Genomic DNA, 27610 nt, shown 5'->3' on the forward strand with positions numbered 1-27610 from the left:
CTTACTCGCGTTGATAACATCAGTAACCTCATTTAAACTAAATGGTGGAGTAATAGGGTAAAAATCCAATCTATGGACGTTTAAGTCCAAGGCTAAGTTTTTTGAGGAGTATATTCCGGAAAAATAGGTAACCCACTCCTCTTCCGTGATGGCTATTTCAATAGTTGGTGACATTCCATCATACAGGAGGGGGGAGTTCACTATCCTCCAGAATTTGACATTATCATTCTGGAGACTTGCTTCGTGAAGAGAATGCCAGGCCTCGTTTTTTAGGGTCTGTTTCCTATTTTTTATGGCCTTGTTATACTCTTTCCTGAGGAAAGTAATTCCATGTTTTTCAGGGTTTTGGCTATGTAAATATTGTTTAAGTCTCTTGTGGGCTTGTGTACATTCACTATCAAACCATCCTTTGTCTCCTGTGATCTAGATTTACCCGAACTTGCTGTGAGAGACTGTTTAATTTCAGTAGTAATTGCAGTGAATGCTTTAATGCAATCCTGTGAGATTATCTGAGAGGCAAGTTTCAAACTCATTAGTGTATTTACTCAACAGTTGTTTCATAAAGCCTATAGGTTCAATCTGTGACCACCGAATAGTAGCACCATTTCTTGCACCCAGTTCAATATTCACTACCTTCTATACTGAACCCTTATGTTTTTTTGTAACTTGAGGCAATACGAGGCTTAAACTTTGAGGATAGTGGTCACTGAACACGATATCATGAATTTTATACTCAGATATACAAAAAACAAAGTTATTAGACACTAGTATAAAATCAATTATTGTATTAGCACATCTTCCATTAAAGGTAGGTTTTAACTGTAAATTACTGTCATTTAGGCTATTACATAGAAGGAGGTCAAATTTAAATAATACGTCGTTCAGCAAGTTACCATAATGATTATGTATAAAATGAAATGAATCATCATTTCCGCCTGTGCCAGAAGAACAGGATTTCAGGTCAATTTGCGGACATAGGTGTGTGTTGAAATCACCCCCCCACACAATAAAAGTCTCTTTGTAGGAGGAATCACATACACGATCCAGGTCATCCTGCAATAGCCTAAGTATAGATAAAAATCTTAGTTGGGGGGCATTATCATAAAAGTTAACGATCACCAGTTGTGCTTTATTTTTTAGTTCGCATTTGATCAGTTGATAAAACGTATTCGAAATTAAACTAATGTGCTTTATTAAGTCAAACTTATTGGAGCTAAAAGTATACAATCATCCTTTCGCCCTACCCCGTGAACCAGGAACTGCAGGGGTGTGAAATGTCCTGAATCAGTTTAGGTGGATGGGATCCACTAACCAAGTCTCTTGTAGGCAAACACAGGAAAAAGGTCCAATGAAATCTAGCCAATCCTTATTCTCGATTTTAGTGCGCAAGCCTGCCACGTTCCAAAATAAAATATAATCTCTCAGTGTATTTATACCCTGTCCCACAGGTGCATGTTGTGTTGCATTCCTTGTTGGTGAGGAGATATTACTCTCTATGTGAGGTGTGGAAGTTGATGTAAGAGAGGTCATTTGAACAGGCACTCCACCTATTAAAGTTTCATCGCTAACATTCTGTCTTGGTGATTTTTCCATAACCATCTTTTCAGCTCCCATACTCCCCACCAGGCCATCACCACCCTTCAATAGATCAGGTGCAGAGCTCGTCAAAATAAGCCTAGTCCTGCCCGCTCCTTGATCTATTGACAGTCAATAGACTTCTTCTAAGGAAAGGGCATGAAATCTATTCTTAGTGGGGACCGTGTAATTTCTCTCAGTTGTTTTGCAGAATTAAAGGTAGATCGATCATGCCTTACATTACAATTATAAAAAAAACCTAAAGGAAGCAGTGAAATACCATGATTGGGAACCTGTCGCAGACTTAAGTTTCTCAGAATGTCTTCGACCAAATTTGGATTTTTGAACGAGAGCACCACACAATCAACTCCAAATATTTTGGGATTTCTGCCCACCCATTTTACCCTTCTGACCATTTTGATATCCTCAAAAAGTGATTCTGTCATACCAGGTTTCATGCAAGTCCCTATCCAATGCAGGGATTTATTTCTCAAAGCTGATCATGTTTCCCTATTATCCACGGAAAGGGTAGGGACATTTGCGAGAACTACCACATAGGGAGTTGCCGCGGGAGGAAGATCTAATGTATCTCCTGGTGTTGGAAAAATATCCTGGAGGGGTTTCAGACTGTTCTGTGGTTCCGAACCATTTGTGTTCGCTTTTAAATGTTGGGAACATCTAATACGAGTTGACGGAAAACAAGAATCTACATGTCATTGGGAGATCTGAGGGATAATAGGTGGGTTTTGACACTCTTTACGGGAGGTTGGATTTCGAGTTGAATCAATGTCACCACTATGTTGAGTAATTACAGGTGTTGAGCCTAAAGGCTGTGCCTTAATTAGATTGAGCTTTAACTCTACATTTTCCTCCACTTGGTTCAGACGCTTTATCATTAGCTCGAAGGATGACCTGACTAGATGTTCCAAGGCATTAATAGTGTCTAAGGTGTTTTTACTTTCGCTGTAGGTTGTTTAGACTTCTGACCAGTTTTAGTGTTCTCGCGATCAGTTTGAGCTTGTTCCGTGGGTTGAACTCCGAACTTGCCATGTCTGTCTGTGTCGGGTAACTCTTGACTGGAAACTCTACCCTTCCTGACTGACTTAGGTTTCCTTATGCTTTTAGGTGAGGGCGAATGCTCATCTGCGTCTGAAATAGACTTATTTAGATATTGAATACATCCATTTAGACCTTTGGTTTGAATCCCGCTTTCCAACAACTTAGTCAATTTTGGGGAGATTGATACTGGCGAAGGTGAATTATTAGAAGGTCCCAACGGGCCCTTCTGAATTAGTATCTTTTCCTCAACGTTAGTAATCTGATTGTCAATAGCACCCATTGCTCCGGAGATAAAGTTTAGTATTGAAGAATGGTCTTTCTGGGAAGTAATATCTTTTGCACTGAGTTGCTTCCTCTTGCCCATTTTTAACAGATTTTTGTGCTAAACAATTCAACCAATATTGCTCTGAAGCACTCCTGGGTTGAAGGAGCTAACAGATAGAGAAATCTTATACAATCTTATAGCTATACAAAGATATAAATAACCTTCTCCGAAAGAAAAAAGAGGTGTCTCTTTGGCAGAATAGCTGTAATAATACGGAATAGTCACCCAACAGCAGAAAATAATAGTTAAAAATACCTGTCTAAAATCCTAATAACCACGCATCTCCAAGTCCACAGTCACAGAGAAAATGTCAGGGGGGGCCCAGCCCAGCCTCTTCCTGGCGATGACGGGCGAGGCGGGAGCACTAGCGTGTCGTTATTGGGGCTCCTGGCCCTGCCCCCTTCCTCCGGGAAATCAAAACGCACTACCCGGAGGCGGGAGCGTGAGCGCGTCTTTATGGGGGCTCCTGGCCCTGCCCCCTTCCTCCGGCAGATCAAAACGTGCAGCAGGTTAATTGTACATTGCAGTGAACAGAAGTCAGTAAATGGACTTTAGGCTTTGGCATGTTGTTGCTAAATGTAGGTTTAGAGGCAGTTCTCACGGTTTCCTTCCTCCCAGATTTCTGTTTGTTGGCAATGCCTTATGTTAATGGACGAATTTCCCAGAGTTCTTGAATTTTAAAACAGCCTCAAAACACCAGTTTATACTTGCTCTTTGACCCTCATTTTAAGTAAATGAGTAAAGAAAACAGTTACATTTTGCTTCATGTGGATGCGTCTAAGTATGCTTTTTTTGAACGAAATAGCCTCATTTTCATATCTGTGGCCATATTAGTTGCAATTTGTTTTTCAAAGCGTACCCTGTGAATCTTATTTCTCTGCGTGAAGCAGCATGCATCATTGCTTTCTTTCATTTCAATGGCCACTTGCGCTTTTTATTTAAAAATCTTCCAGCAATTTTGTCTGAATGGTCCTAATTTAATCTTTCCATGTGGACTCTTGGTATATTCAATGAGGGTTTATAAGGGCACAATTTTAGCAGATGCCACATCCCTCCTGCAAACGCTAAATTGGTACAGAGCCTGCATTGATTATCTAAATTTACCCTTCCAGCGCACACTGTGTTTGGAGATAGCTAATTTTCACATAACCTGGCATTTTTGCAGTAAATCTTGTTTAACTTGTAAATGGTGTAGTCGTATTCAGTTCTATTGCAGTTTATTAATAAATGTAGGCGAGAGGAATGTGATCACTGGATTTTAAAGACTTTCCAAATAAGAACATTATAGACACCTGCCCATGGGTAAAATGGAGCGCGGTTAAAGCCCGAATGGAGTTAGCATCTTCTGGCCTAAATCTACTCAAATCTATTTCCTGAGTGGACACTCACTGTTATTGAATAACTGAATATACTTGAAGATTTCTATGGACGAACCAATCAGATACCTGGGTGAGCGAACGACCAGAATTGCTGTTTTTTGTAACCATTATCTAGGCGCCCTGATATACCCCCGTAAAAGAATTGTTGTCCAGAGAATTTCATTTTTGATTTGTGTATTTGGATCATTAGAGAAGTAATTTTGCTTAGGTAGACATTGCTGATCTGGGCCAAATTTTTCCGGACAGCATTCTTAAAAATGGCAGATATGTTGCAGTTAAGATGTAATGTTTCAGGCATGATGGGACCTATATACTTCATTTTGGTGTCAAAACATAGGTTGTGGGGGTCAAGTAGTCTTCTAGAGACAGAAAATAAATCCTCAGAGCAACCCTTCTGCCATTTTCCAAAATGGCTGCTGTAATAGAGGAAAAAGAGGCATATATAGAAATGAAACAAATAATAATGACTTTTAATCATTTTATGTATACACCAAACAATGTTTATGATCTGAAAATGGAAAAAAGTATTTATCACTCCTGTTTTCAGCACATTTTCATAGTTCACGTTATTTGTTTCGGCAATCGCTCATGGCACATTTGCAGAATGTTGAACATTTGAAAAGAACATATCGACAGGAACATCTTTTTGTAGCACAAGTTTTGCAAGTCTGTGTAAGTTGTGTGGGTAAACGCTTAAGAAATTTCGTAGGTTTTTAGAACCCCATCAATATCTTCCCAACCAAATTCCCCTGGATCTTTCTCTACATATGCATGATCCAAAAAATGTACACATCTCCTGATCAATTAGAGTGCTCTTTTAATGTGTCCATGCACAGAACATGACGTCGGTGGAAGGTCACTTAGTGGGACTGATGTCTTGAACTCACTGTACAGAGGATCATTAAATGTGTGACAGTCAGAACTCGTTTTCCACACACAAGGTATTTTTCTATGTCTTTAACGTGACATTCTTCTCTGTCTCAGCAAATACTTTTAGAAACTTCACAGGTCCAGCAGTTAAAGCTCCAAGCTTTGTTCCAATTTTGCTCCTAGTGCCATCACCCATAAGAATATGTGCCTTGATAAGAACACTTGGCATCTCTGGGTCAAGTTTCTCATACAGAATATGAAGCAGGATTAAGTGTCTTATCGCCTGTTCAATGACGTATCCATAATTCTGGCAATCCTTGACTTATGAACATTGCAACAAATCTAAGTACCACAATAATAACATCTGTGTCATTTGACAGTACAGTGACTTGACTGGAAACATTTCGAACAGCTCACTTAACATGTGGCACAACACGAAGGTCAGCTTCGCCCAATTTGCTGTTAAGTTCTTGAACAATATGGCCCGTACCTTTTGACTATATCTCTGCAGGTACCAACTCCTCATTGACAGTCATTCCACTTGCAATAATTGGAAATTCAGTGTTCATTGAAGCATCAGCAATGTTTTGGTGAGTTAAAATTTCCAAATTCATCTTGTTCGAGGTTGATGACCAGATTTTATCAGATATGGAATTTTTTATGCAGGCAAGGCCAATTGTTCCACTTGTAGACATTCGTCAGATTGTCTTGCATTCTTTGACAGATAGTTCAAGATAACTGTCAAAGACAATGTTCAGTTCTTGCAAGGTGCACACTGACTTTGATATCTGTAGAGCAGTCTGAACGACCTCTCCGAAATTTTGCATGGACGAAATCATGACCATTCGCAATTGTGACATATAGTCCACAACAGCAGCAGTTTTCAATGAGGACACCTTTTGGAATTGAAATTCTTCGGGTGAAAGGTTTTTATTCGAGTTATTGTACGAGTTTTTGCTTCACTGGTTTTGTTGCATCATCTCCATCAAATAAAGCGTTAGTTGGAAGAAGATCATGCAACAGAATGTCCTTATTACATTTCCTCGTTTCTTTTGCTACAACCATCTCTCTATGTGCTTGCAAAAGTTGTTTTTTTGTAACCTGTTTTGTAGTGGCTAGTTGGATGAAACTCTTACTATGGCAATTAAAGCGTGGAAGTTTAGGTTTAGTGGCTATGTCAAACCGCTTTTTCTATTTCAATTCAAATCTCCCCTGCTTAAGTTCTGCATATAATTCTGATCCATGTTCCAGGTCATTAAGTAGACATGTCTTTATATCGTTATCCACACATTGTTTGGTCACGAAGTTGGGTAGTCGCACAGACTTAGGGCCAGATGTAGCAAAGGGTTTTACCCATTTTGTGTCTATGGGAAAATGTGTTCGTACATATGGCCCTAAGTCATTTCAAAGAGGTTTCCTTAATGCTGCATGAAATGAAGAAGGCTATCAACATGTTTATTAAAACGTTCCCCTCTCCTTTCCACAAGTTCATGGTGAGGAACAGTTTCACAATGGTCCGTTAATTTTGAATTTGTCATCTCTCTGAAAACATTGCAGATTGAAAGAACATCACGGTAAACTAGGTGACATTGAGCAACATTTTCTCTTTTACATGTCTGACCAACAATACCCTTGGAGCTTTTCTGTGATCTCTGGATCGTCCGTTCCAGTTTCATGTCTGGAACCACAGCATTGAACCTTTCCTCTCTGTCTTTCACAACAAAATGTATTTGGATGAATTTCCTGTAGAGGCATGTTTTTTTTTTTTTTTTTTTCTTTTCTTTTTATTACACCTCCAGCCTCTTCACTCTTTCCACCCATATCTCAGGTAATTTATGCAATAAAATTCATGAAACACATTATTCAATGGCTCCACAGTCTTCACATGCAGCTCCCAATCACCCTCCTGATTAGCATGTACCAAGTTTTTCACTAGAGATATCTTGCAAAACGTTTCCCCAGCATTTGCAAAGTTCTGATTCTTCTTCACATTCTGTGACAGACTCTATGAACTTGTTTTTCAGGTTTTCTGATTTTGAACTGTGTATTGAACATTGCCTGGCTTTGCATTATGTCTTTTGAATGAAGTGCACCCCGGGCATTGTTCGCTTCTGAGATATGAAAAATGCAATTTGCCATTCTCGTTCCAGAAAGCATTCCAATGCAGTGTTTTTATAGCCTCACATATGATGAACATAACTTGTAATAAACATAATGAGTTCCCCTCATTACTGACTGGACATTTTTGCTTCCAAAGATTTCAGCCTCAATATGCATCATCTATTCCACATCCCCTGAGAACTTCCTGCACACTGCAACACAACCTTTGTCATTTGGACAATGCCCATCATTGGATAAAGATTATCAAATTCTACTGCACAGCTCATAAAAATGTCAGGTACAATACGGAAAACACATTCATCGCTGAAAATTGTCAGGATAGGCTGGTCTTAAAGCTGAGCAGGCACATTTTGGATTTTCTTTTTAGAGCTGTGTGTACTGTTGTGTAGTTTGTGATTGGAGATGGTAATACTAATAAAAAAAAAAACCTTCTTCAGTGGGATGGTTTTCTGAGAGATCAGAGCATGAATGACAGCCCATAGAGGAGCTGGATTTTCTTCATCCTTCAGTCCACACTGAATAAGCGATTTGATAAAGTCAGTTAAATCAGCTTTGTGGACCACCGCATCAGGTAGAAGAAGATCTGTGTCCTCAGCTACTTTGAAACTTTCTGATAGACTGGGACGTGTTGATGGCTTGCAGTAATGTTTCACACGCTGGCAAGGCAGTTGGGTTATAAGTTTGTAGCTTCCATATGTTTATGCCTACAGCTGGCACAGCTTGTTTTCCAGCAGCTACTTCATTGGTACAGTTTTGAAAAAGCACCATGGCAGTATCATGTGTGCTGGATGTTGCAGACAAAGAAGAGCTGTTTTCAAAAGCAGAATAATCAAGAACAACAATAGTAAATCCTTTCCTGGTAAAGTGGCTTGAGAGTGATGTCCTGTTGTATTCACAAAATTATACAGAAATGAGCTGCTAACAGGTTCCTGCTCTGTACTATGTCATTATAACTTGTTGGTACAGCAATCCTATTCATTGACGTGATCAACTCTCTACTTTTGCGCTTGCTATAGATTGCGTGGGCAGTCAGCTTGTTTAGCACATTTTTCTTTTTGTCTTGACGAAATTCATAAAACATGATTTGGTAAAGACAGTACATTTGCACAGCATAAGCTTGTCGGTTCATGGGATTGTCTTTCACTTCTTCGCCTATATCTTCAAAGCCGTCATCAGTGTAGTCGGCTTCTGTTCCGAACTTTAGTTTGTGACAGTTTTACTTTGAAATATTAAACAATGATGTAAAAAATTTGAAGACAACATCAGGCATTTCTGTTGACTCCAATAATTTGCGGAGCCCTGGGGCAACACAAAATGTGTCATTGGGTCTAAAATCTTTCAGGACGTTTCTTTAAATGGTTTCTGATGATTTTACAGTATCTTGTGATCTTATTTGGGCAGCAAGAACTTCAGGACTCAAATCAACTGAGAACACCATAAATGGCTCCTTCTTTTTGTTAGACTGACAAAAAATGAATTCTGTCATTGTTCATTCTCACCAGAAAAATCCTAATTTCATTATTATGGATAAATACAGTTTCATCAATGTTGAACATTATTTCTTTCTCTCACGGAGTGTGAACCTGTAGCCAGCACTCAAGTGGCTTCAAAACTTCATTTACTTTTTCAAGGAGTGCAAACTTAACTGAAGGCTGGCGGTTAAGTTGCTGCTGGGAGCTCAATGTACATTCATATTTTCGAATATATGCACGCTTGTAGTTTGGCTGAGCATAGAAATCCTTGAAATATATTCACTGCGCTGTTTATATCAGCTACTTGGCTGAAAACTTCATTTTGGAAGACATTAGCTGCAGATAAAAATATGTTTGCCCTTCAAGACTCACATAACTAGTACTTTGTTCCCTCGTAAATCCCTTCGGCCCTTGTTCTAGTTAAACCACCGATAACACATTTAAGATCCTATGCTTTCTAGTCCGTTGTTGGAGGTGGATGAGAGGTAGCTATCAATCTTCTAAGTGGATGGGCACTGGCTTTGGTTGTTGTCACTTTCTCATAAGACTTGTATTCTTGTTGTGATTCACTGGATTCTGCTATTTTTTTACACATTTTTCCCAGGCTTTTTTCCATTATATACCACTTGTAGCACTTGTTGTTATAATGATAAAATATGTGATCCTTTTCACCAATCAGTTTTAATCTTTTGTGAACTTTGTTTTGCTATATTTCTGTAGCATCTCTGACTCTCTTCTGTCCAGCTGTAATTCATGTTAGCTTTTCTTTTGAAGTAGTTTGGCTCTGCTACCATCTGCTTTGCCTATGGTTACGAATTTGAATCAGCGGAAAACCTGAAAGAAAAACAATATTAAAATAAATTACCAATATGATGGCAAAAACACGCCATTATAGAGCTGCCATTTTGGAAATGGAGGAAGCGTTGCTCTGAGGAGTTATTTTCTGTTTCTATAAGACTACTTGACCTCCAAAACCTATGTTTGACACCAAACTGAAATATATAGGTCTCGTAGTTCATGAAATATTACATCAACACCGCAACACATCTGCAATTTTTAAAAATGTCATCTAGAAAAAATCAGCCAAGATTAGCAATGGCTTTCCAAGCTCAATTACTTCTCTAATGATACAAAAACACAAATCAAAAATAAAAATCTCTGGTAAACAATTTTTTTACGGAAGGCTGGTTTTACTATAGCAAATGGTTTTGGGGTCAGTAGGAGAGAGACCAGATACGAATGAGCTAGAGACTGAACATCTAGAAAAAGAAAACTGTAGTACATAGGCCAACTTGAATGGCAGAACAGAAAAGCGTATGCATACTTTTTTTCCTGTCTCATCTTGATTATTTTTATCTCCTTCTGTTTGTACCAGTATCTTTCTTTTATTTTTTATTTTTTGGTTTCTAGATCACATTTAAAAAATAATATTTCTAAACACACACCGATATTCATATAAGCCAGCCAGACATTTTTCGCCCGACCTACAAATCTCAGGACCATTGGGACATCCTTAACCAAGGCAACCTTATGTGAATCTGCAGCGTTATCCAAGGTTTGGAACTAATATGTAATAAAGACCTAGAATATGTAGCCTTCTTAGCACTAAAGAAGGGCGACATAAGCGAGTACACCGAAGTTTGCTTCAGCAGCACTGAGACAGCGCAGTTAGTACTGTCCAAATCGGAGTTACTCGAAGATTGGGTTATAGAGCCACAGGAAGCCAATAGAGTAAAATATCTCACCTTTCTAATCCATCAAAAGGACAATAATAAAAGTGATGACATCTTTACAACAAACTTCTGGGCAGGCAACCAGAGGTCTTTTCTGTAACACTCTATTGAGACATCCCCCAGCTTCACTATGAGGCCAAGAGAGCTCACAGTATGCATCGTCCAGGGCATCCCATTGATAAGGCATTTCCAGGAAGGGGGACTGCAAGACTAGGAAGTCAGCAGGAACACACCCACTTTTCTATTCTCACAAAATCTCGCAGTACAAGGATAGATCCGTAATCTGCTCTGCCAAAATAATCCTAACCGGAAAAAGTCTGTCTAAAAGCAAGTTGGGGAACACAAACATAATACCCTGGAATATTGCAGGGGCCAGTAAAATTTCTCAAGATCCCAATTTGGAATTCTTTTCGAGTGACTTTGAGATCATCTGCCTACAGGAAATCTAGAAAGTAGCTGAAACCCCATTATCTGGGTTTAAAAAATTCCTAAGCCCAGCTGTAAAAGCAAAGCCCAAAGCGCACCCAAAAGGAGGCCTCTCAACCTACATAACCACACACAAATCCTTCATTGCTAACATCATTGACCGGCAACAAGCTCACACGTTAGCTATTGTTATTGAAAACTGGTTGCTGGAACAAACATCCGTGCCCGTCATAATAATAAACATTTACATCAACCCTAACATGACGCATAAACAGCATCTGTTAGACACAATGGAAAAAAGGATGGTTATCCTTAAGAGCCACAAACGTGAATGCCTCCTGGATCATTACAAGTGACTTTAATCTAAACATAGCCAACCATGGTAAAGAAGCTCCAGATGAGGCACCCTAGATCAGTGTCTGGGTATTCCACCACAAGAATCGCTTTATAGGGACCTGGACAAATGTGACCCACCCTCTTGTAAGACTCCTTGAGTCACTAGGGCTGAGGGCCCTAAATGGCAGATTCCCCAAAGACATCCCAATGAACCCAAGTCACACTTCTAAAAAACCTGCTTCTACCCTAGACTACACTTTTACTACAATGTACATCTTCAAGTACTTCCAAAACTTTAACCTTGAAGTGAGATTCAAAAGTGACCACATCCACAAAATATGAAAATAGCGAATAACAATCATCACGCAGCACCGCTACAGAGGATAGGCGAACAGGACCCAGGAAGTCACTTACATTGCATAAGATGGTCCAACATGTGTATGGAGAAATATGAGGCATGGAAAGCTAACTTACCATCTGGTCAAATGGAAAAGGTGGACATAATCACAAAATGGGAGTAAACATTAACACCACTAAGGAACCAGTTAGAGCCCAATCAACCGTTAAGGGTTGGCACTCCACTGAGCATAAAACGATGGTTCACGCAGGCCTTAAGGCAACAAAGACAACAGCTTAACAAAATAGCCAGATTCCTAAAAAGACAACTGCCGGGTAACTGCCACCTGTGTACTTTGCATGAACTAAGAAAGAAATACAAGAAGACAGTATGGGAAGCAAAGCAGGCATACATAGGGCAGTAATGGATGAGAATTATGTAGGCTAGTAAAGAAAAGAACTGCCGGCCCCTGTAGTCCATTATTAATCAACTGCAGCGCAGGACCACTGGGATCCACAGTAACGCGGTGCCGGAGAGAAAGTGGATCGAGCACATCTCAAACCTCTACTGCGGCTCGAATGCAGTGAAACCATTTCCTATTTCAAACTGCGAGTCAAAGCCATTGTCCTTTGAAGTACAAAAGATTGAGGCACAACTGCAACGTTGCAGAGAGAGTGGGGCTCCCGGGCCTAACGGCCTCCTTGCAGAAGTACTAAAACTTGACCCCGCCCTCTGGTCATTCCTGCTCTGCAATCTGTGTAACGCCATCAGCATGGAAAATAAAATTATGGACTCCTAAAAAGGGACAACTTTTCACCCAATTTACAAGAAGGGCCGCTACAGGAGCCCCAACAGCTATCGACTAATATCACTGCTTGACACGGAAGCAAAAATATTTGCAGGTCTCCTGCTGGAGGAACTCAAAGAATGGGCAATCAAGCTTAATCTAATACCCCTAAATCAAACCAGCTACCGACCTTCAGAGAGCACTTCTGATAACCTGATAGCACTAGCCATGCTTGCGGAAAAATATACAAACAAGAAAATGCCCCTATACACCTGCTTTGTGGACTTAACCAAGGCCTTTGACTCAGTGGACCGGAACAGGCTGTGGAGGAAGCTGGCAAACCTCAATATCCTGGAATTCAGTTTCCATATTCAGAAAACTGGGCAAGGGTGAAAGTAGACAATAATGGAAGAGTGTCTGCCAAAAATTCAGATAGAAAGAGGTGTCAAGCAAGGTTGTGTGCTAGCTCCGATGCTTTTCAACCTTTACTTGACAGACTTGTGCACACAACTGAACACCACCGGCTCCCATCCCCCCAAAGTGGGTGACCATCCTCTAACAGCATTATTATATACAGATGACATTCTCCTATCGAATCTTTCAGGTACAGGACTCCAAAATGGGCTAAACACCTTCAATCAGTATTGCAAGACTAATGAGCTGTTGGTAAACCTGGAGAAAACCAAGGTAGTCAGCTTTGGCAAGCGGGTAATCAAGAAAAAGAATAGCTCTGTGGGGATCAACCAGTGGACAGAAGCTGTAAATATCTTGGCGTATGGCTACACGAGCGCTGGTCGCACGGCCTGCACCTGAAGTTCTATCCCGGTCTTCAAAACTACAAAGTCCAACCTGGTGTCCACTCCTTACAGTGATTAACGCTAAATTCCTGCCTGCCTTGGCACATGGTCTGGAAATATTTCCCGGTAAGTTCAACAACTTCATGAACATTGCCCAGAGCAAAGTCTTTCACTTTCTCTTCTGCCTTCCACACAGCTCCTCTCCAGCGCAGATTGGATTGGAATTCTGGTTACAAGACCAAGCAGTAGCACAAGACGGGGCGTTGCTTAAACATGCTAAGACAGACTTAACCAAATACACTAAAGGCCCTGATTTGGGAGGGAATTGGCACAATCATGGCGGAAGTCTCAAATCCATGGCCAAAGAGAACCGCTTCAGCCGAAAAGCATCTGCAGGCAGAAGAGCTATGGCAAAAGTATTTACCTCACAAACACTTCAAGCAATTACTAAACAAACAAGTCAAGCTGCTCTCATAGAGCAAGAACAAAGACAAGTTCAGAAAGTGATTGCACTCATGGATGACAATTAACACTTATAAGGCTCCAACAGCACAGCCTTACATGGCAGAAATATTAAAAACGACTAAAAATAAAGGTGCTTCACGCCTTGGACTACTACCTTCATCAAATGCCGCTCCAAAATGGCTTAAACCGGCAAATAGTGGAAGATGCAGACTTTGCGCGCATCACAGGGAAGACTTCCTACACATCCTTTGTATATGTCCATCTCTGTTACCTTGGCGGAAGTTGTATCCTAAAAATATCTTCAATACCAATGGTATCAAATCGTGCCAGCAGGTAATTTTGTTTAGTCTCAAAGAGTTGACTCTGCAATACATGGCTTGTTTGGCTACATTTATTTTAAAAACTGAACACCTCCTAAAACATGCAACAAAAACGCAAGACTGTTAACCAAGCCACCAGTTCAACCTAGAAGTAAACACTATCAGCTCCAGTCACATGAGCAATGGTCACAGCATTTCTTCGAACTGAACTTTTATACCCAGCCCTTGGACTGGACAATTACATTTTGATAGCCCTAAAATTCCTTACCAATAATTAACCCAGCAACATTTTCTGATGTTTGTTCATCACCTAGTGCCCTTTGAGCTGGTATAATACACCGGTCAGTGGCTCAATGTTGATCTGGCATATGACAGTATGCCACTAGATGTTCAACACGTCAGTAGGGCTTCTTTGGTCTGTTAATAGTAAGAGAGAATATGAATGTACTGAAAATTTTATGGCTCTCCTAAGCTTTTATTTATTTGGTGATTGCAATGTTTCTTATGAATTATGTAATAAATTATAAACTTTACAAATTTTACATATAAGCCAGTAAAAAACTTATTTCAAAACGTACCCTTACTCCACCCGTCCCCATAGCTTTCTTCACTGTACTCATGATTCTTTAATCGCATTTAGTCATTGGTAGACCTATTCCAGATGTATTGTTCAGCTATAACTCCTTCTCATGGTCTTGGCCTTCCGTTTTTGCACATCATTATCACCCTGTCAACTCTATATGATGTCTGTGGCTAACCTGCTGGGTCTGTATGTGAATCTTGAACCAGGGATGCTTAGAGGCTGTGCGGTGCTCAAGGTTCATTGCCCATAGACTACTGACCACCTAGCATCTAGTATTAGAAGTGTCACCTCCCCATGCAGTATGCCTGCGATTCAGATTTGCATGCGACAGTGAGTCTTTACCTTCCCTCTCAATTCAGAGGGTTTTGTTTGTGTTCTATGTGGTCTTGTGGCAAACACCTGCTGTATTAGCATCTCTTTCAGTATGTTTGCCTACCTAAGGGCTCTCATGTCCTTATTGTAGGCTAGTTTGCAGGTTTGACTCTAGCTTGCTTAAGGCCTCTCTTATGCAGGGGTGAGGGTGGCTCACCCTCTATTACCGACTGTATCTGCATTATAATTCTCTGTCCCTAGTTTGTTTAAATTCCCCGTTTTATAAATTCGGTTTCCACGTATATGCCCCCTTTAAGTGACATTCAACTGGGTCCAGATTTCCCAAAAGTTGCCTCATCTCCATTCCTTTTCTCTTTTTCCATAGCAGATGAATGCTCAGTATATGCCTCATTACCTATAATTTATTCTAAAGTGACTACCATCTTAAAAGTGTCTCCCAATGCGGATTAAAAACTTTTCACATAGCTTTGTTTCTGGATTTGTTCGTGACTTTCCGAGATTGCAGTCTTCTCATTCTGGTGATGAGGTTAACACCAAAGCGCCGGATTCAACATCCTTCTCCCCGTGGGGTACTATTGTGCCACCTTTTTCAGCAAGTCTGCAGCTTCGAAACGCTGCACAGTCCCAGGCTATCCAAGCGACTCTCACTCAACTTTGTTCCTTGCCACTGAGCTAAGAAGTGCCTGTAGCTTTCAGCTCCTTGGGCACCTTTCTAAATCTGGCTTTCATTGCCACTGCGCACTACCTGCCAGACAGATATCCACAAGCTAAATACTGTCACTCACAATAAAAACTGCGAACTCTTTATTAGGGTTGCCTTTAGCCTTGAATATTCCAGTCCCTCTCCTTCCTGCTCTGTGGGGATGGAAGCAATTTTATCTGGGGATTTCGTATGTTTTTGCAATGATCCGATGCTAGAGTGCTAAGCAGTCGTTTTGAATGCTTGTATTTACTCTGTCTTTTCTCTGTGCTTTACGCTTGCTTGCTCTTACATGGATCGGAGAGAAGGTTCATATTGACAATAAAGCTTTCTATCAGTATAATAGTGCATCCCTGCTCATGTCTTTGCTTCAGATATTGATACTGATGCTTAGTCTATGTTAATGCAAATCCAGTGTGATCTGCACTATTTTTTAAGGATTATTCTTCTCACCAGCACCGTTTAACGCATACAGGGCACTTTTGCAGCAGTCTCCCAATAACCAAAATGTCAGCAACCATATGTATGCTGATAATACAATCCACATCAGGATCATTCTAGAACTAGATAAAGTAAGGGAGGTGTGCAATAGCCTCCAGCACATACAGAAATAGATGAACAGTTGGATCTGCCTCTTCGGCAGAAACACAAACCTACTCGTAGGCCCTGGAAACCTGGACCCTGATCATGAGCTGCCCCTAATCTCTTTGTCCTCCTTCCACTCTCTCTAAATCAGTCAGAAACAGGGAGTCAGTCAGACATTGAACCATCCTCCTCCATTCATGTCCGTTCTGTCAATTGCGTCGCCTCTGTGGGCTTCTGCCTTGCAGCAAGCACTAGGTCAATTCGTCCTCATCGTAGCTGTGGCCCTCTTACCCATGAAGTACTGCAATGGAGTGTATTGTGGTCTCCTGGCAAAAACCTTGAGTAAGTTACAAAGAACACAAACCCTTACTTTCTGACTTTAATAACTGGAAGAGCTTTGATCACAGCTACCCAGAATCAACTTTAACATGACTGCCAGTCAAACATAGGGTTACATGTAAAGCCTTCTGCCTGGTACGTATAGGCTTGCATGGCACACCCCGGCTTCTATTCCAAACTATTCATTCCATACAGCTCAGCCAGCTTCTTAAGGTCAAATTCCCAACAATATCTCTCACTGTCAGATTTGAAACTCTTTAGAAGCAGGTCCCTTCTCCAACAAGGCTCTTCTCTCTGGAACCCTCTACCACTGCATTCATGACAAAATATTGGACTTTCCTCAAATAACTGAAAACCCACCTCTTTGGCCAAGCATTTGCATCTTAATGGCTTCAGTTTCTCCTACCCCAGCCCGTCCTTATTCCATCCAGTGGTCTTTTGTTTCCTTTTGCTGCTTCTGTACCTCACAAAAACAATAAAATACAATGAAATAACATGCGTAAATGAAATTATACACAGCATGAAAAAATACACTCCCTTGTTGCCCACACTATTAAAAATGCCCTTTGATTCACACAAGGGGGTTATCTGATGATTTGTAAATGTTGAAACTGTGTTTCCAGTTTTGGTGTGCCAACTTAATAACTTATGCAGTCCAGGAATAGTTTTGTTTCATTCGAAATGATCCAGTTGCGATAACGAATTTCAATGGTTTATATATTCTCTGCTTTTAATATAGCAGGCCATCCATCACTACTGTGAGTCTCACACTACGGAAAGTGTTTAGTGATTTTCATTAAGATCAATCTATTCTTTTTGTCCTCCTAGAAGGTATTACGTTAGAATGGGACACTGCTTATTAGCTTGCATGGCTCTCCAATGACCTACCCTTTTTCCTATTTTCAGCTGCTACTTGATTCAGAGTTTTGATCATTTGCTGTTGGTATACACACATTTTTTTGATAAACAATATATATTTTTTTGCGAATGCCTAAATATAGACATCAATATTGCACTCGCTAGCGTTACCTCACCCATTACACGCACTAAAACATATGTTTATTCATTGAAGTCTGAGGCCAAACGAATTCCACCATTTTCCCCTAATCCGTCCATGTTTCCAGGGGCAACTCCTTACCCTGCAGATGGGTTCTTCAAGTTTTGCTAACCAGTCCATCACCCTCTGCCAATCCACAAGCATAGGTGTATGAGCCATCCTCCCTTCCCAGGCTATGTCTCTCTTGCAAATCAGAGTCGCCATCCATATAAAGTATCACTCTCCCCTAGTGTTCCCTAGCTTATCAACGATCCCCAAAAGGGAGTGCTGGGGAATCAATTCAATTGGATAACCAAGAACCTGAGTTAGGCAGTGAGCAATCAATTTCCAGTACTTTGCCAGCGGGGGACACAGCCAGGTCATGTGAAAATAATTAGCTTCTGTGCTGGGAAAATGGACGCAGGTTGTTGGGGAATTTTTAGGAATTGCCACATCCTCTGAGGCGTGAGGTGGGCATTGTGGAGGTATTTCATTAGAATTAGTCTTAGTCAGAAGGGTATGGCAAGCTCGCTAGGGGGTGGAGGTTGGCGGGGGAGAGGGGAGCCATGCAAACCTCCACTCCAGATCATCAAGGGGTCCCACATATTCCTTCCATTTCTGTTTGAGGGGGAGGTAGGTGTCAGGAGCATTGGTGATTAGTGTGTGGTAAATGTGAGAGACATCCACTTTGCAGCCTACCCATCAGAAACGTGGCATGTAGTGTGTTGTATTCAGAGAGCTCTTCCGGTCCGGCTCTATAAGTAGCTAGAGCATTCCTGGGTTGTAATTGGTCTGGAGTTCCTGAAAGGAGCGGATGTGCCTCAAATGCCCCCCAAACCCAGTCACACGTCTTCTAGATTTGTGATACCTATGTTGCCCTACGGCTCTAAGCCCAGGAACCGTGCAACTTGATAGAGGTGTCTTCCCCTCCTTACTGGGATTTGTAGCTTTAATGTATCCTGCCAGCCCATTTGCAAACATAACGCTCATGGCAGTTCATAAAGATTACATCGGTGGGTTTAGGGAGAAACTGTGGGATGGAGTCTCCATATAGTAGTCCCACCACTTTGTCAAGACTAAGAAGAGCGAGCTCTGCCTGATAGGCAGGGTCTTCCCACACTCTGGTCAACCCGTCATCAAACACTATTAAGTGTGTTATTGTGTTGCCCAATAGTACATTTGAAGGTCTCCCACCCCACTCTTGTAGAGCTATTACTGACGTTTAGTCCATGCTGTGCAGGAGGGTGAGGGATTGGACCGTAATTTGCCCATAGAAATGTTTGTATTGATGATTTGAGATCTGTGAATAATCTATTAGGGATACTCTGTGAGAAGTTCTGAAGGGCATAAAGATACTGCGGTAAGACCCTCATTTTGAAGAGGACCACTTGGCCCTGTATGCTCAGTGGCAGGATCGCCCATTTTAGCAGATTGGATTTCGAATTGGCTATGTGGGGTACCATGTTAAGATTCCATTCCAGTTCTAGTTTGCAGCAGATATGTATTCCTAGGTATTTTAAGCTGACTCGTCTTACTGGTATTGACAAGTTCCATTGTGTAACTGCATTGTCCCCTTGGATCGGGACTAATAGGGATTTGCCCTTAGTTACTCCGAGTCCAAAGGCTACCTCCTATTGTTTGTGGAGACGGTGGCCCCGTGAGATGGGGTTTTCTAATTAGAGGAGTGCATCGTCTACATATAATGTGATTCCCTACTTCGTGAAGCTCTCCCATGTAAATCCCTGCATCTGTCCCATGTCCATCCCTGCATCTGGGTGTCACATCTCACTATCGTGGCAGAGGTTCTATCGCGAGGGCAAAAAGGAGCCGGAAGAGGGGTCAGCCCTGTTGAGTACCTTATTGAATGGGGTAGGAGATTCGAAAGCAACACAAAAATTAATGGTTGTCTGCAATCAATTATTTTTTAAACCTCTCTAACTGAAAGAAACTAGTTGACTCTAGAACATATCTTTAAATCAAAGCAAATGGCATTCACCTTGAAGACTTGTGGCTGTAATCCTCAGTTAGGAAGCAATATACCGCTTGTGTTTTTTGCCAATGCCATTGAGTTGTATTTTTTTTGCTCAAGCTACATGTTTTTTTAGGACTCTGTTGCAAAACTTGACCTAATTGCATTATATATTGCCTGCCTTCCTTGCTTCGTCTGTTTTAATGTGAGGAAGTTTCTTCCCTTTTAAAGATGAAGGAACAGCTCAAACAGTGCTTTTTGGCATTCAGATGTCTGCTGCAGATCATTACGCAATGAAGTCTGCTCATTGACCAATTTCAACTTCTGCTGCCAAATCCACTATTTCTGTTTCTTTGAACAAAAATCCTATTTCTTTATTTCCATGCATGTTTGATGACCTATCTTTCTCCTCCATTTTCTTTTCCAATTTTTAGGTTGAGCACAAGCACTTTTCAACCTGTTGTAAGTATTCTGTGGACTTTTAACCACATCTGTCTCATGCTCATCACTTTCACTCGTTCATGGGTTTGCCTTTCAAAAATCCCTTGATGTCATCGGTAAATGCTTTACTTCTGTCTCATTGAAGAGGCACTTTCAATTATCTGCCAGATCTGTTGGCTCTGCTGCTTGTTTGCTTGGGATGTTAGTGTTTCTGGTCATTTCCCTCTTGTTTACATGTGAGAATCCCTGCCAGATGACTGCTGCAGAGCTATCCCCAACCACTAGCACCTCCCACAACTATCACCAAAACCCACATTACATGCAAAATCGACCCTCACCTCTGGCGTCACCACTCCGCAGTAACACCGATAAACCAAGTCTCATCCCCACACTCCTGCACAGCTTAGTGCTTACACTCACCCTTTGCACTAGAATTCTTCTCCGGGCTCACATAAGCAGCTTCACAACAACTTCCAGCAGTTGCTCTGCCTGGCTGACGCCAATTCCAGTGCACCAACCCCGAAGCCACTACAGCACCACTGAATGTATGTAGATGTTTTGTGCATGTGCAGCAAAATGCCATTCAGATATAAGGGCACATGTGTGATATAGTAAACTTTGACAGGAGAAGCAGGTTCATTGTTATAAAATATCACTGTACTGCCACCTGCAAAGAATATCAAAGTAGTCTTCCAGTAGGTAAACCAACATAGCATAGCACATAGACCCTACCACCCTCTGCTATTGCCCATTGGAATGAAGGGGCATCTGCTCTGGAGAAAGCCTGACAGCGGTGAAAACAATACAGAGTACCATCATTGCTGGGGATAGACGGGGAGAACACTGCAACCACTCATCCCCTTGTGTACTACAAAATACAACGCACCAGCGGGGTAGCCATTTTTAAGAATAAAGCATCCTTAGTGTGTTCCATTGCACTAGCCTTACTCAGAAATCAGTGCACCTATTTATTTTTTTATTTTATTTTTTAAACAAAAAATGAACAGAAATTACCTCTGTTAACTGAAAACCAGAAACTAATTGTGTGCATTCATAGAAGTGAACTCTGATCCACATTCCTGAGGAAGGAGAAATATGACAGTGTCTGGGCAGTGGAAAGCAGACGATTGATTGCACTGACTAAGCATTGTGGGTTACAGCAGATTGAGGTGAGTAGGAAATTAGTGCTAGACTGACTTTTTTGGTGGCCTGCAGTAAAGTCATGATCTGAAGTTTAAGGAGTGATTTGTAGAAATGAGGAAGAGTACAAATTTGTGACCCAAGGCACACCTGTTTAACAAAGACCCTCTTTTTAGTTTTTGGTATTGTTTCAATGATGTTTGAGCCATCTTAGTTAGGATCTCTGCGTTCCAAATGACAACTCCTCTTAAAGCTATTCGCATTTATAAAACTGGTACCATCACCAGCATAAGTAGAATATGTATTGGGCTGCTTATTCTCGATTATTGATACCAGATTCAGGCATAGACAGAATCAATCTACTGTATTGTTCTTTCTGTCTATTTACATATGAACTGTTTTTGTACAGTACGAGTAATCTTGAGGATATCAGAACTCTTTACATATATGAATAATTCTACACTATGTTGTCCTGGGTGAAGTAAATCACACATTGACAATAAGTAGTCCAGACAGAAGAGGAAGAAATTATAAGAAGGAAAGAAGCGGTGGCAGTGTGAATAGAATGTAAATTAAACTATTAGTGTGTGTATATATATATATATATATATATATATGTGTATATATATATATATATATATATATATATATATATATATATATGCGCTCTTATACATGGGGCAACACATTTTGTGGGTATATTTACAGTCACAACGGTTAAACCTCTAGATCCAGGAAGCTTTTACCAAAGGAATATGAATCAGCTCATCAGGATATGGGATAGCTCACACATTAGGTTAGGACTAGAAGACAGGTTAACTTCAACATCCGTTAGTGTCTAGTAGTTATGTTTGGAACGGGTGTGGTAAAAGTAAAGTTTCAGTGCCTTTTTTAATGTTTCGTCAGAGGAAAGCTCTGGTGTTTGTAGATAGGTAGTTCCAGATTCTGGCAGTGCATCTTGCTTTTGGCTCCTGCAACTTCCGTCATTAATATGTGGACTGAATATGTTGTTGCCTTGTACCTATAGCATTATAGCTGTGCTTGCCCTCTGTAATCAACATTTGAGCAAAGTACTTTCATACTGAACTATATGTTCCACTTGGTGCCAATGTGTAGCTCGAGTTAGGAGTCTAGTAAAAGGATGTATCAAAATTGTATAGAAAAGATGGAGTGTGTAGGTTTTATGACTTGACATCCCCTCTGTCCTTAGTTTGCTCACCCTTGCTCCCTGGTGCCAACATGTTTCTGCGCTATATGCTACTGATGTGGTGCTATTGATCCAGTGATTTTTATTCTGGTACCTAGTAGCTTAATAAAAGTGCTAAAACTGAAACCTTTCTAAATTTCACAATTTCTGACATGGCACAAATAAGGAGGTAATGGATTGCAAAATTGGTGTGCCTGAACGGCAAACCAAGGAAAGACGTTTCCACTTATCTCCATTGCATTATGACTGAAATGTGGGCATTAGTGTGTTGGCGCATGCTGCATAGAAAATTTGGCTAGATTATGCCTCAGGTGAGATTGAGTTTAGAAAGTAATTGATAGACCAACAACTCTGAAATTTCCCACTCTCTCCGTAGAGATTTGGATGAATCGGGGGTTTGGGATTTTAGCACGTCTTTCTCTTTGACAAATTGTATTTGGTACCGCCCTTGGTCTTCTGTGCAACATAACCTTGATTGTTACACGCATGCTGTCTTCTTATTGTGCTTGATTTGTTTAAACTTCAAGGTGCTTCTGGCTGGTGAGACAAGAAGACTGTTTTTCTGTCTCTCCTACTGAACGCGTTTTGCTGTCACTTGCAGAAAAACCTCTTGTGGACCGTATCAAAAACATACAGTAGGCTTAGAGCTAGCACATTGTTTGCCACTTGTTGGCTTTGCCACTCTGATTTGCTTGCTTCTTTATTTGATGGATTTCCTTCCTCTTCTTGTGTCTATCGCTATCATGGAACAGAGCTTTTTTACCATCTTTTGGATTGGAAGACTTGTATTCTTTCTTTGCTCATATTCAGTGAATTACTTTTTTTCATTCAGCACTCACTGAGAGTGCATGTGTTTTCTAGCTGTGTTCCTCGCATGCTGCTCCTCCCTCAAGTACCCACGCTGTGTTCTTTGTGTTGCTCCCTTCTCCCCAACCCCAGTGCCTTCACTGCTTTCCCCACTTCCTGTTGCCCTTGTGTGCTGCTTTCCCCACCCAATGCAGTCTGTGTTGCTCCCTTCTCCCTAGCCCATCCATTTCTTCCTCCACCCCAGCCTTTTGTTTACTGGCCTCAGCTGATACATTGTTTACTTCACTCACTCTTCTAACCGCTCCCATATCTTTTAAATATTTTTGTTCTCATTTTTTTTTTTGGTGGGGCACAGCCACCACTTGCTGCTGTGTTGCTTCATTAAAACGAAAAACAAAAAGCATTCACCAAGTACATTTAGCCCCCCCAAATTGGCCCCAGACATCTTTGACGCTAAATACAATTTCAAAAATGGTTCCCACGTCTTTGCAATCCATTGCAATTGTGCATGTGACTCGATGCATGTCTGCAACGGAAGGATGTGGCATGATGAATATGAGTGAGTTTTTTGTTTGTTTTTTCTACCAGACACAGGCACGTACTGATCTAGTGGGGTTGGGGTAGAAATTTGGAATGTGTTTATTGAGTCTGTTGAAATGTGCTTATAGTTTGGCCTGTGGAAGTATGGGGACATCACCCTTTGATTTGTAATGAAGTACTTCTTGGCTTATGGGAAATATGTAGTTCAACGGCTTGTTGGCTTTGAGATGCGCTCTTCAGGGAGTTGCTTAGTTACGAGTTTTCACAAACAATAAATGGTTACTCAAAATTTCATGTAATTTGTTTGTTGACCAGTTTTAGTTGGCTTACTGCATGTGCACCTGAATAAAGCCAAATTCCCACTTTAATACATATTAAAAAGTAAAAGATTATTTAAAAAATGTAATTTTTAACTTTGAGGTAATGGAGTGCCAAGCGGAAGGCAGCAGGATTTTTTTCCGTTAACTTCAGATATTCTTCTTTTTACTTCCTTACAGAAAAGAAAAGAGTGTTTACGTCAGTGAAAGCGAGCAACATGCCCAAAGCTGATAATAAGAAGAAACAGATCCGAATGTGGTTTAGCCCTCGAAGTGGAAAGGTCAAATGTGTCTTGGACAAGCTACCAAAGCAGGAGCAGCCGCTTTCTAGCGGAGGCGCCCTATACCAGGCTGCCTGTTCTACATTTGCGTTCTTGCCCTCCCCACCTAATGAAGATACTGCCAAAAAACAGAAGAAACCAGCCACCAAGTCCAAAAAATCTAAGAAGAGACAACTGGATGTCATAAACCAGCAGTGGGGCGTCGGAAAGAAACGACCAAAGGGAGTCTCTGGGAAGTGGAGCAATGAAGATGCGATTCAACCCCAGGAAGAAAGAGTAGTCTCTTTCTGTAGTCAGCCAGTTGTCTTGTGCAGTCCAGACCCCTGCCCTGTTGAGGAGGCATCCTTGGAGCTAGGACTGGCAAAAGAATCGGGCCCTTCACAGAATGGAAGTGTGTGCCACTTACAGCTGTCTGTACAGATGAGCCCTGTCGAGAAAACTGCTGAAAATGAGTTAGTCCTTCGTAAGGAGGACATTCTTCCTGTGGATTCACCCTCTCTAGAAAGTAAACCTAAAAGGGGGAGGAAGCTGTCTGATTCTTTTCCCACTCCCTCACCTGCTTCAAAAAGACTACAGCGTGTAAAACCAAGTGTCAATATTGGTGGTTCCACAGAACCTTCCAAGAAGTGTTCACCAGTGCGTGTTTCACCTAGAAACAATCACATCGCTATTGCTCATATCATGTCGCCTATTGCGGTTTCTCCACTGCCAGTGAAAGATCAGCTATCTGGGGATGAGAAGGGCGTCTGCACGCCTCACAAGTCACCTATTATGCCTCCCAGTACTCCGTCTTCCTGCACCCGTAAGCATGCGGAGACATCCTTACTCAGCCCTTCCAGGAACTTGAGTGCAAAGCGCAATTATAAGGGAGAGACTGTGTTGCATATCGCATCCATTAAGGTAGGATAACTTTTTTCTTTTCTACCCCCAGGTATATGCCCCTTGACATACTGCATTAAAACTACTGTTAAAGCTATCTTGTGATTCTTTTTCTTCTGACTTTAAAGTGGATCTGGCAAGCAATTGCGCCGTTTAGCCTCATTGATTCTAAAGGATATGCCATCAAGTTTACCATATCTGAATACTGAGTAACCAGAGTGGTTCCATAAGTTTAGATGTAATAGGTTTTCAGCCTTGCTCTTTAAGGAATGTATGTCAAGTACTACAAATGTTTTGGTGATTTTGTATTGTTCTTCCATGGACTGGTCTGATTCTGTGTTGCAGTGAGTGTTGGTTATAGAGGATAACAAATTTGAAATGGGTCCAGTTCTCTCGGATGTGGCAGCTAAAAGGGTTCAGAGATGTGGATTGGCTATAATTAAGAGTCTATCTCCTTGGTACACAACACCGTCAAACACTTCATACGAATCTACAGAGTAGCAGTAGTATGAAAAGTGTATGTGGAGACTAGGTACTGTCAGTGTCCTGAGAATAAACATATTAGTGACAGATTCTGTGCTGCGGTGTGTCCTTCAGTACTGAATGTATGCTTGAGGGTACCATGATAGCAATAGATCTGTGTAAAAATCGGGAACTCCAACTTGAGACGGACAGTATGAGAACAGAGTTAAAGGAGCAGACAAAAACATCTGAGACCACAGCAGGGCACATACATTACATTACCTGACTGAAGGGGCCGTTGTCAATCCTAAGTGCTAACAAAGCAGAGCACCCACTCTTGAGTTCTTTATAGATTGTCTTCACAAAAGGCAACAAAGCAGACAGACTGCTCGTCTAGCAGTTACATTTCAGTGCAATTAATAACATATATTAGAGCAAGAGATAAGGGTAGACTTATGAAAGAAGTGGATAGAGCAGAGGTGTTTAGCAAGCTTTACCAGACAATGTACAGTAGTTGAGATAGTAATTCAGAGGAAACTGATTCTGTTGGAAGGAAATACTTAGAAATATTGCCATTTTCATCTCTGGTGTTTGCCCAAGGAGAAAACAAGATATTCCTATTGAACCAGATTAAGTAAAAGAAGGAATTAAGGATATGAAACTGAGGAAATGTGCCAGTCCAGATGGTCTTCTGGGCAATCGTTTACAAATGTATGAGAGCCACTGACTGCCCACCTTGCAGAGCTTTTTCAAGACATTTGGAAGAGAAATTGGGCTTACACTCCTTGGACAGAGGCAGATATATCAATAATCCCAAAATTGGGTAAAGGTTCTATGGTGTGCAAATCCTGCAGACAGATTGCGTTACTCAATATTAATGACAGACGTCTCACCAAGGTGTTAGCCTAGACAAATGTTGACGTGGTTCATCAATGCAGATCAGACCAGATTCATAAAGGAATTCAATATACATGTGAACTTTAGAAGTGCTGCCCATTTAATAGACAAAGTCAAGAGGAGCAAGGTACCACGGATTATGGTTGCTCTGGATCCAAATAAGGCATTTGATCACATCAGCTGGAGCTTCTTAAACGTTCTCACTAAGATGGTATTTGGGTATAGTTCTAGCAGCAGATGTACCCCAATTATAACAGCCTCAAAGCGAGCATCCTACTGAATCACGACAAGTCTGAGAGCATAATGCTAAGCAGAGGGACCAGGCAGTCAAACCGCTGGTGGCCTTCTTAGAACAGCACCTGGGGTCCTTGAAAACCCATTTGGGGGGGAAGAACACAAAATGTACATGTTTGCAGATAATGCATTGCTGAAGCTAACCACCCTGGGGAAATCTTTGTGGAACCTAATGAGTTTTCTACAGCTGTTTAAACAAGTGGCAGGCTTACAAATGAATAAACCCAAATCTAATATATTAAGTTTGCCTGTGCCTAAGGAGCAGCAGCGGCTGCCAGTAGAGGACGCCAGGGCGCTGCCCACCTCGATTTCCAAGTTCCAAAGTAATACAAACTGAGGTACTAACGTCAAGGCTACTGGAATTATGGGCCAGGGGAGGGACACATTATGCAGCAGGTTGACCAACTTATGTAGCATGAAGAGGCAAACTATGCAGCATAATGCGGCACGTTTTGTAAAATAAATCATTATTTTTACACTTGTTAACACTATCTGGGCATAGGTTGTACCTCACTGGTACCAGTTTAACACTAACAGATAGCAATAGACATCGGAAAGGGGACTAGTCAACCTTTACAAAGGTCCTTCCACGGCACGACAACATGTGTCGCTGTGTTCTTAGTACCTTTTGAATCATTTGAGCCAGAAACAAAATTGTTTTTTGTTAAAATCTGTAGATTATGCATCAGTTGGTGGATTGTGTGTCAAATGCGGCAAATCCATAATTATGCGGAAAACCCTGCGGCCACACAGTCGCATAATTCCAGTGGCCCTGACCAAATTGAAAGACTCCTGCAA

General features: G+C 41.1%; 1 protein-coding gene across 1 annotated transcript in view; it reads left to right on the forward strand.

Annotated features, from left to right (window-relative positions):
- BARD1 (BRCA1 associated RING domain 1) overlaps window positions 1-27610 on the forward strand; it is a 454311-nt gene that overhangs the window by 121321 nt on the left and 305380 nt on the right. Inside the window, exon 4 of the mRNA XM_069225636.1 lies at window positions 24180-25180. Within this exon, the coding sequence (XP_069081737.1) occupies window positions 24180-25180 (1001 nt within the window). The remainder of the gene's footprint in view (window positions 1-24179; window positions 25181-27610) is intronic.

The sequence above is a fragment of the Pleurodeles waltl genome, chromosome 3_1 (genome assembly GCF_031143425.1).
Source record: "Pleurodeles waltl isolate 20211129_DDA chromosome 3_1, aPleWal1.hap1.20221129, whole genome shotgun sequence".
Lineage (NCBI taxonomy): Eukaryota > Metazoa > Chordata > Amphibia > Caudata > Salamandridae > Pleurodeles > Pleurodeles waltl.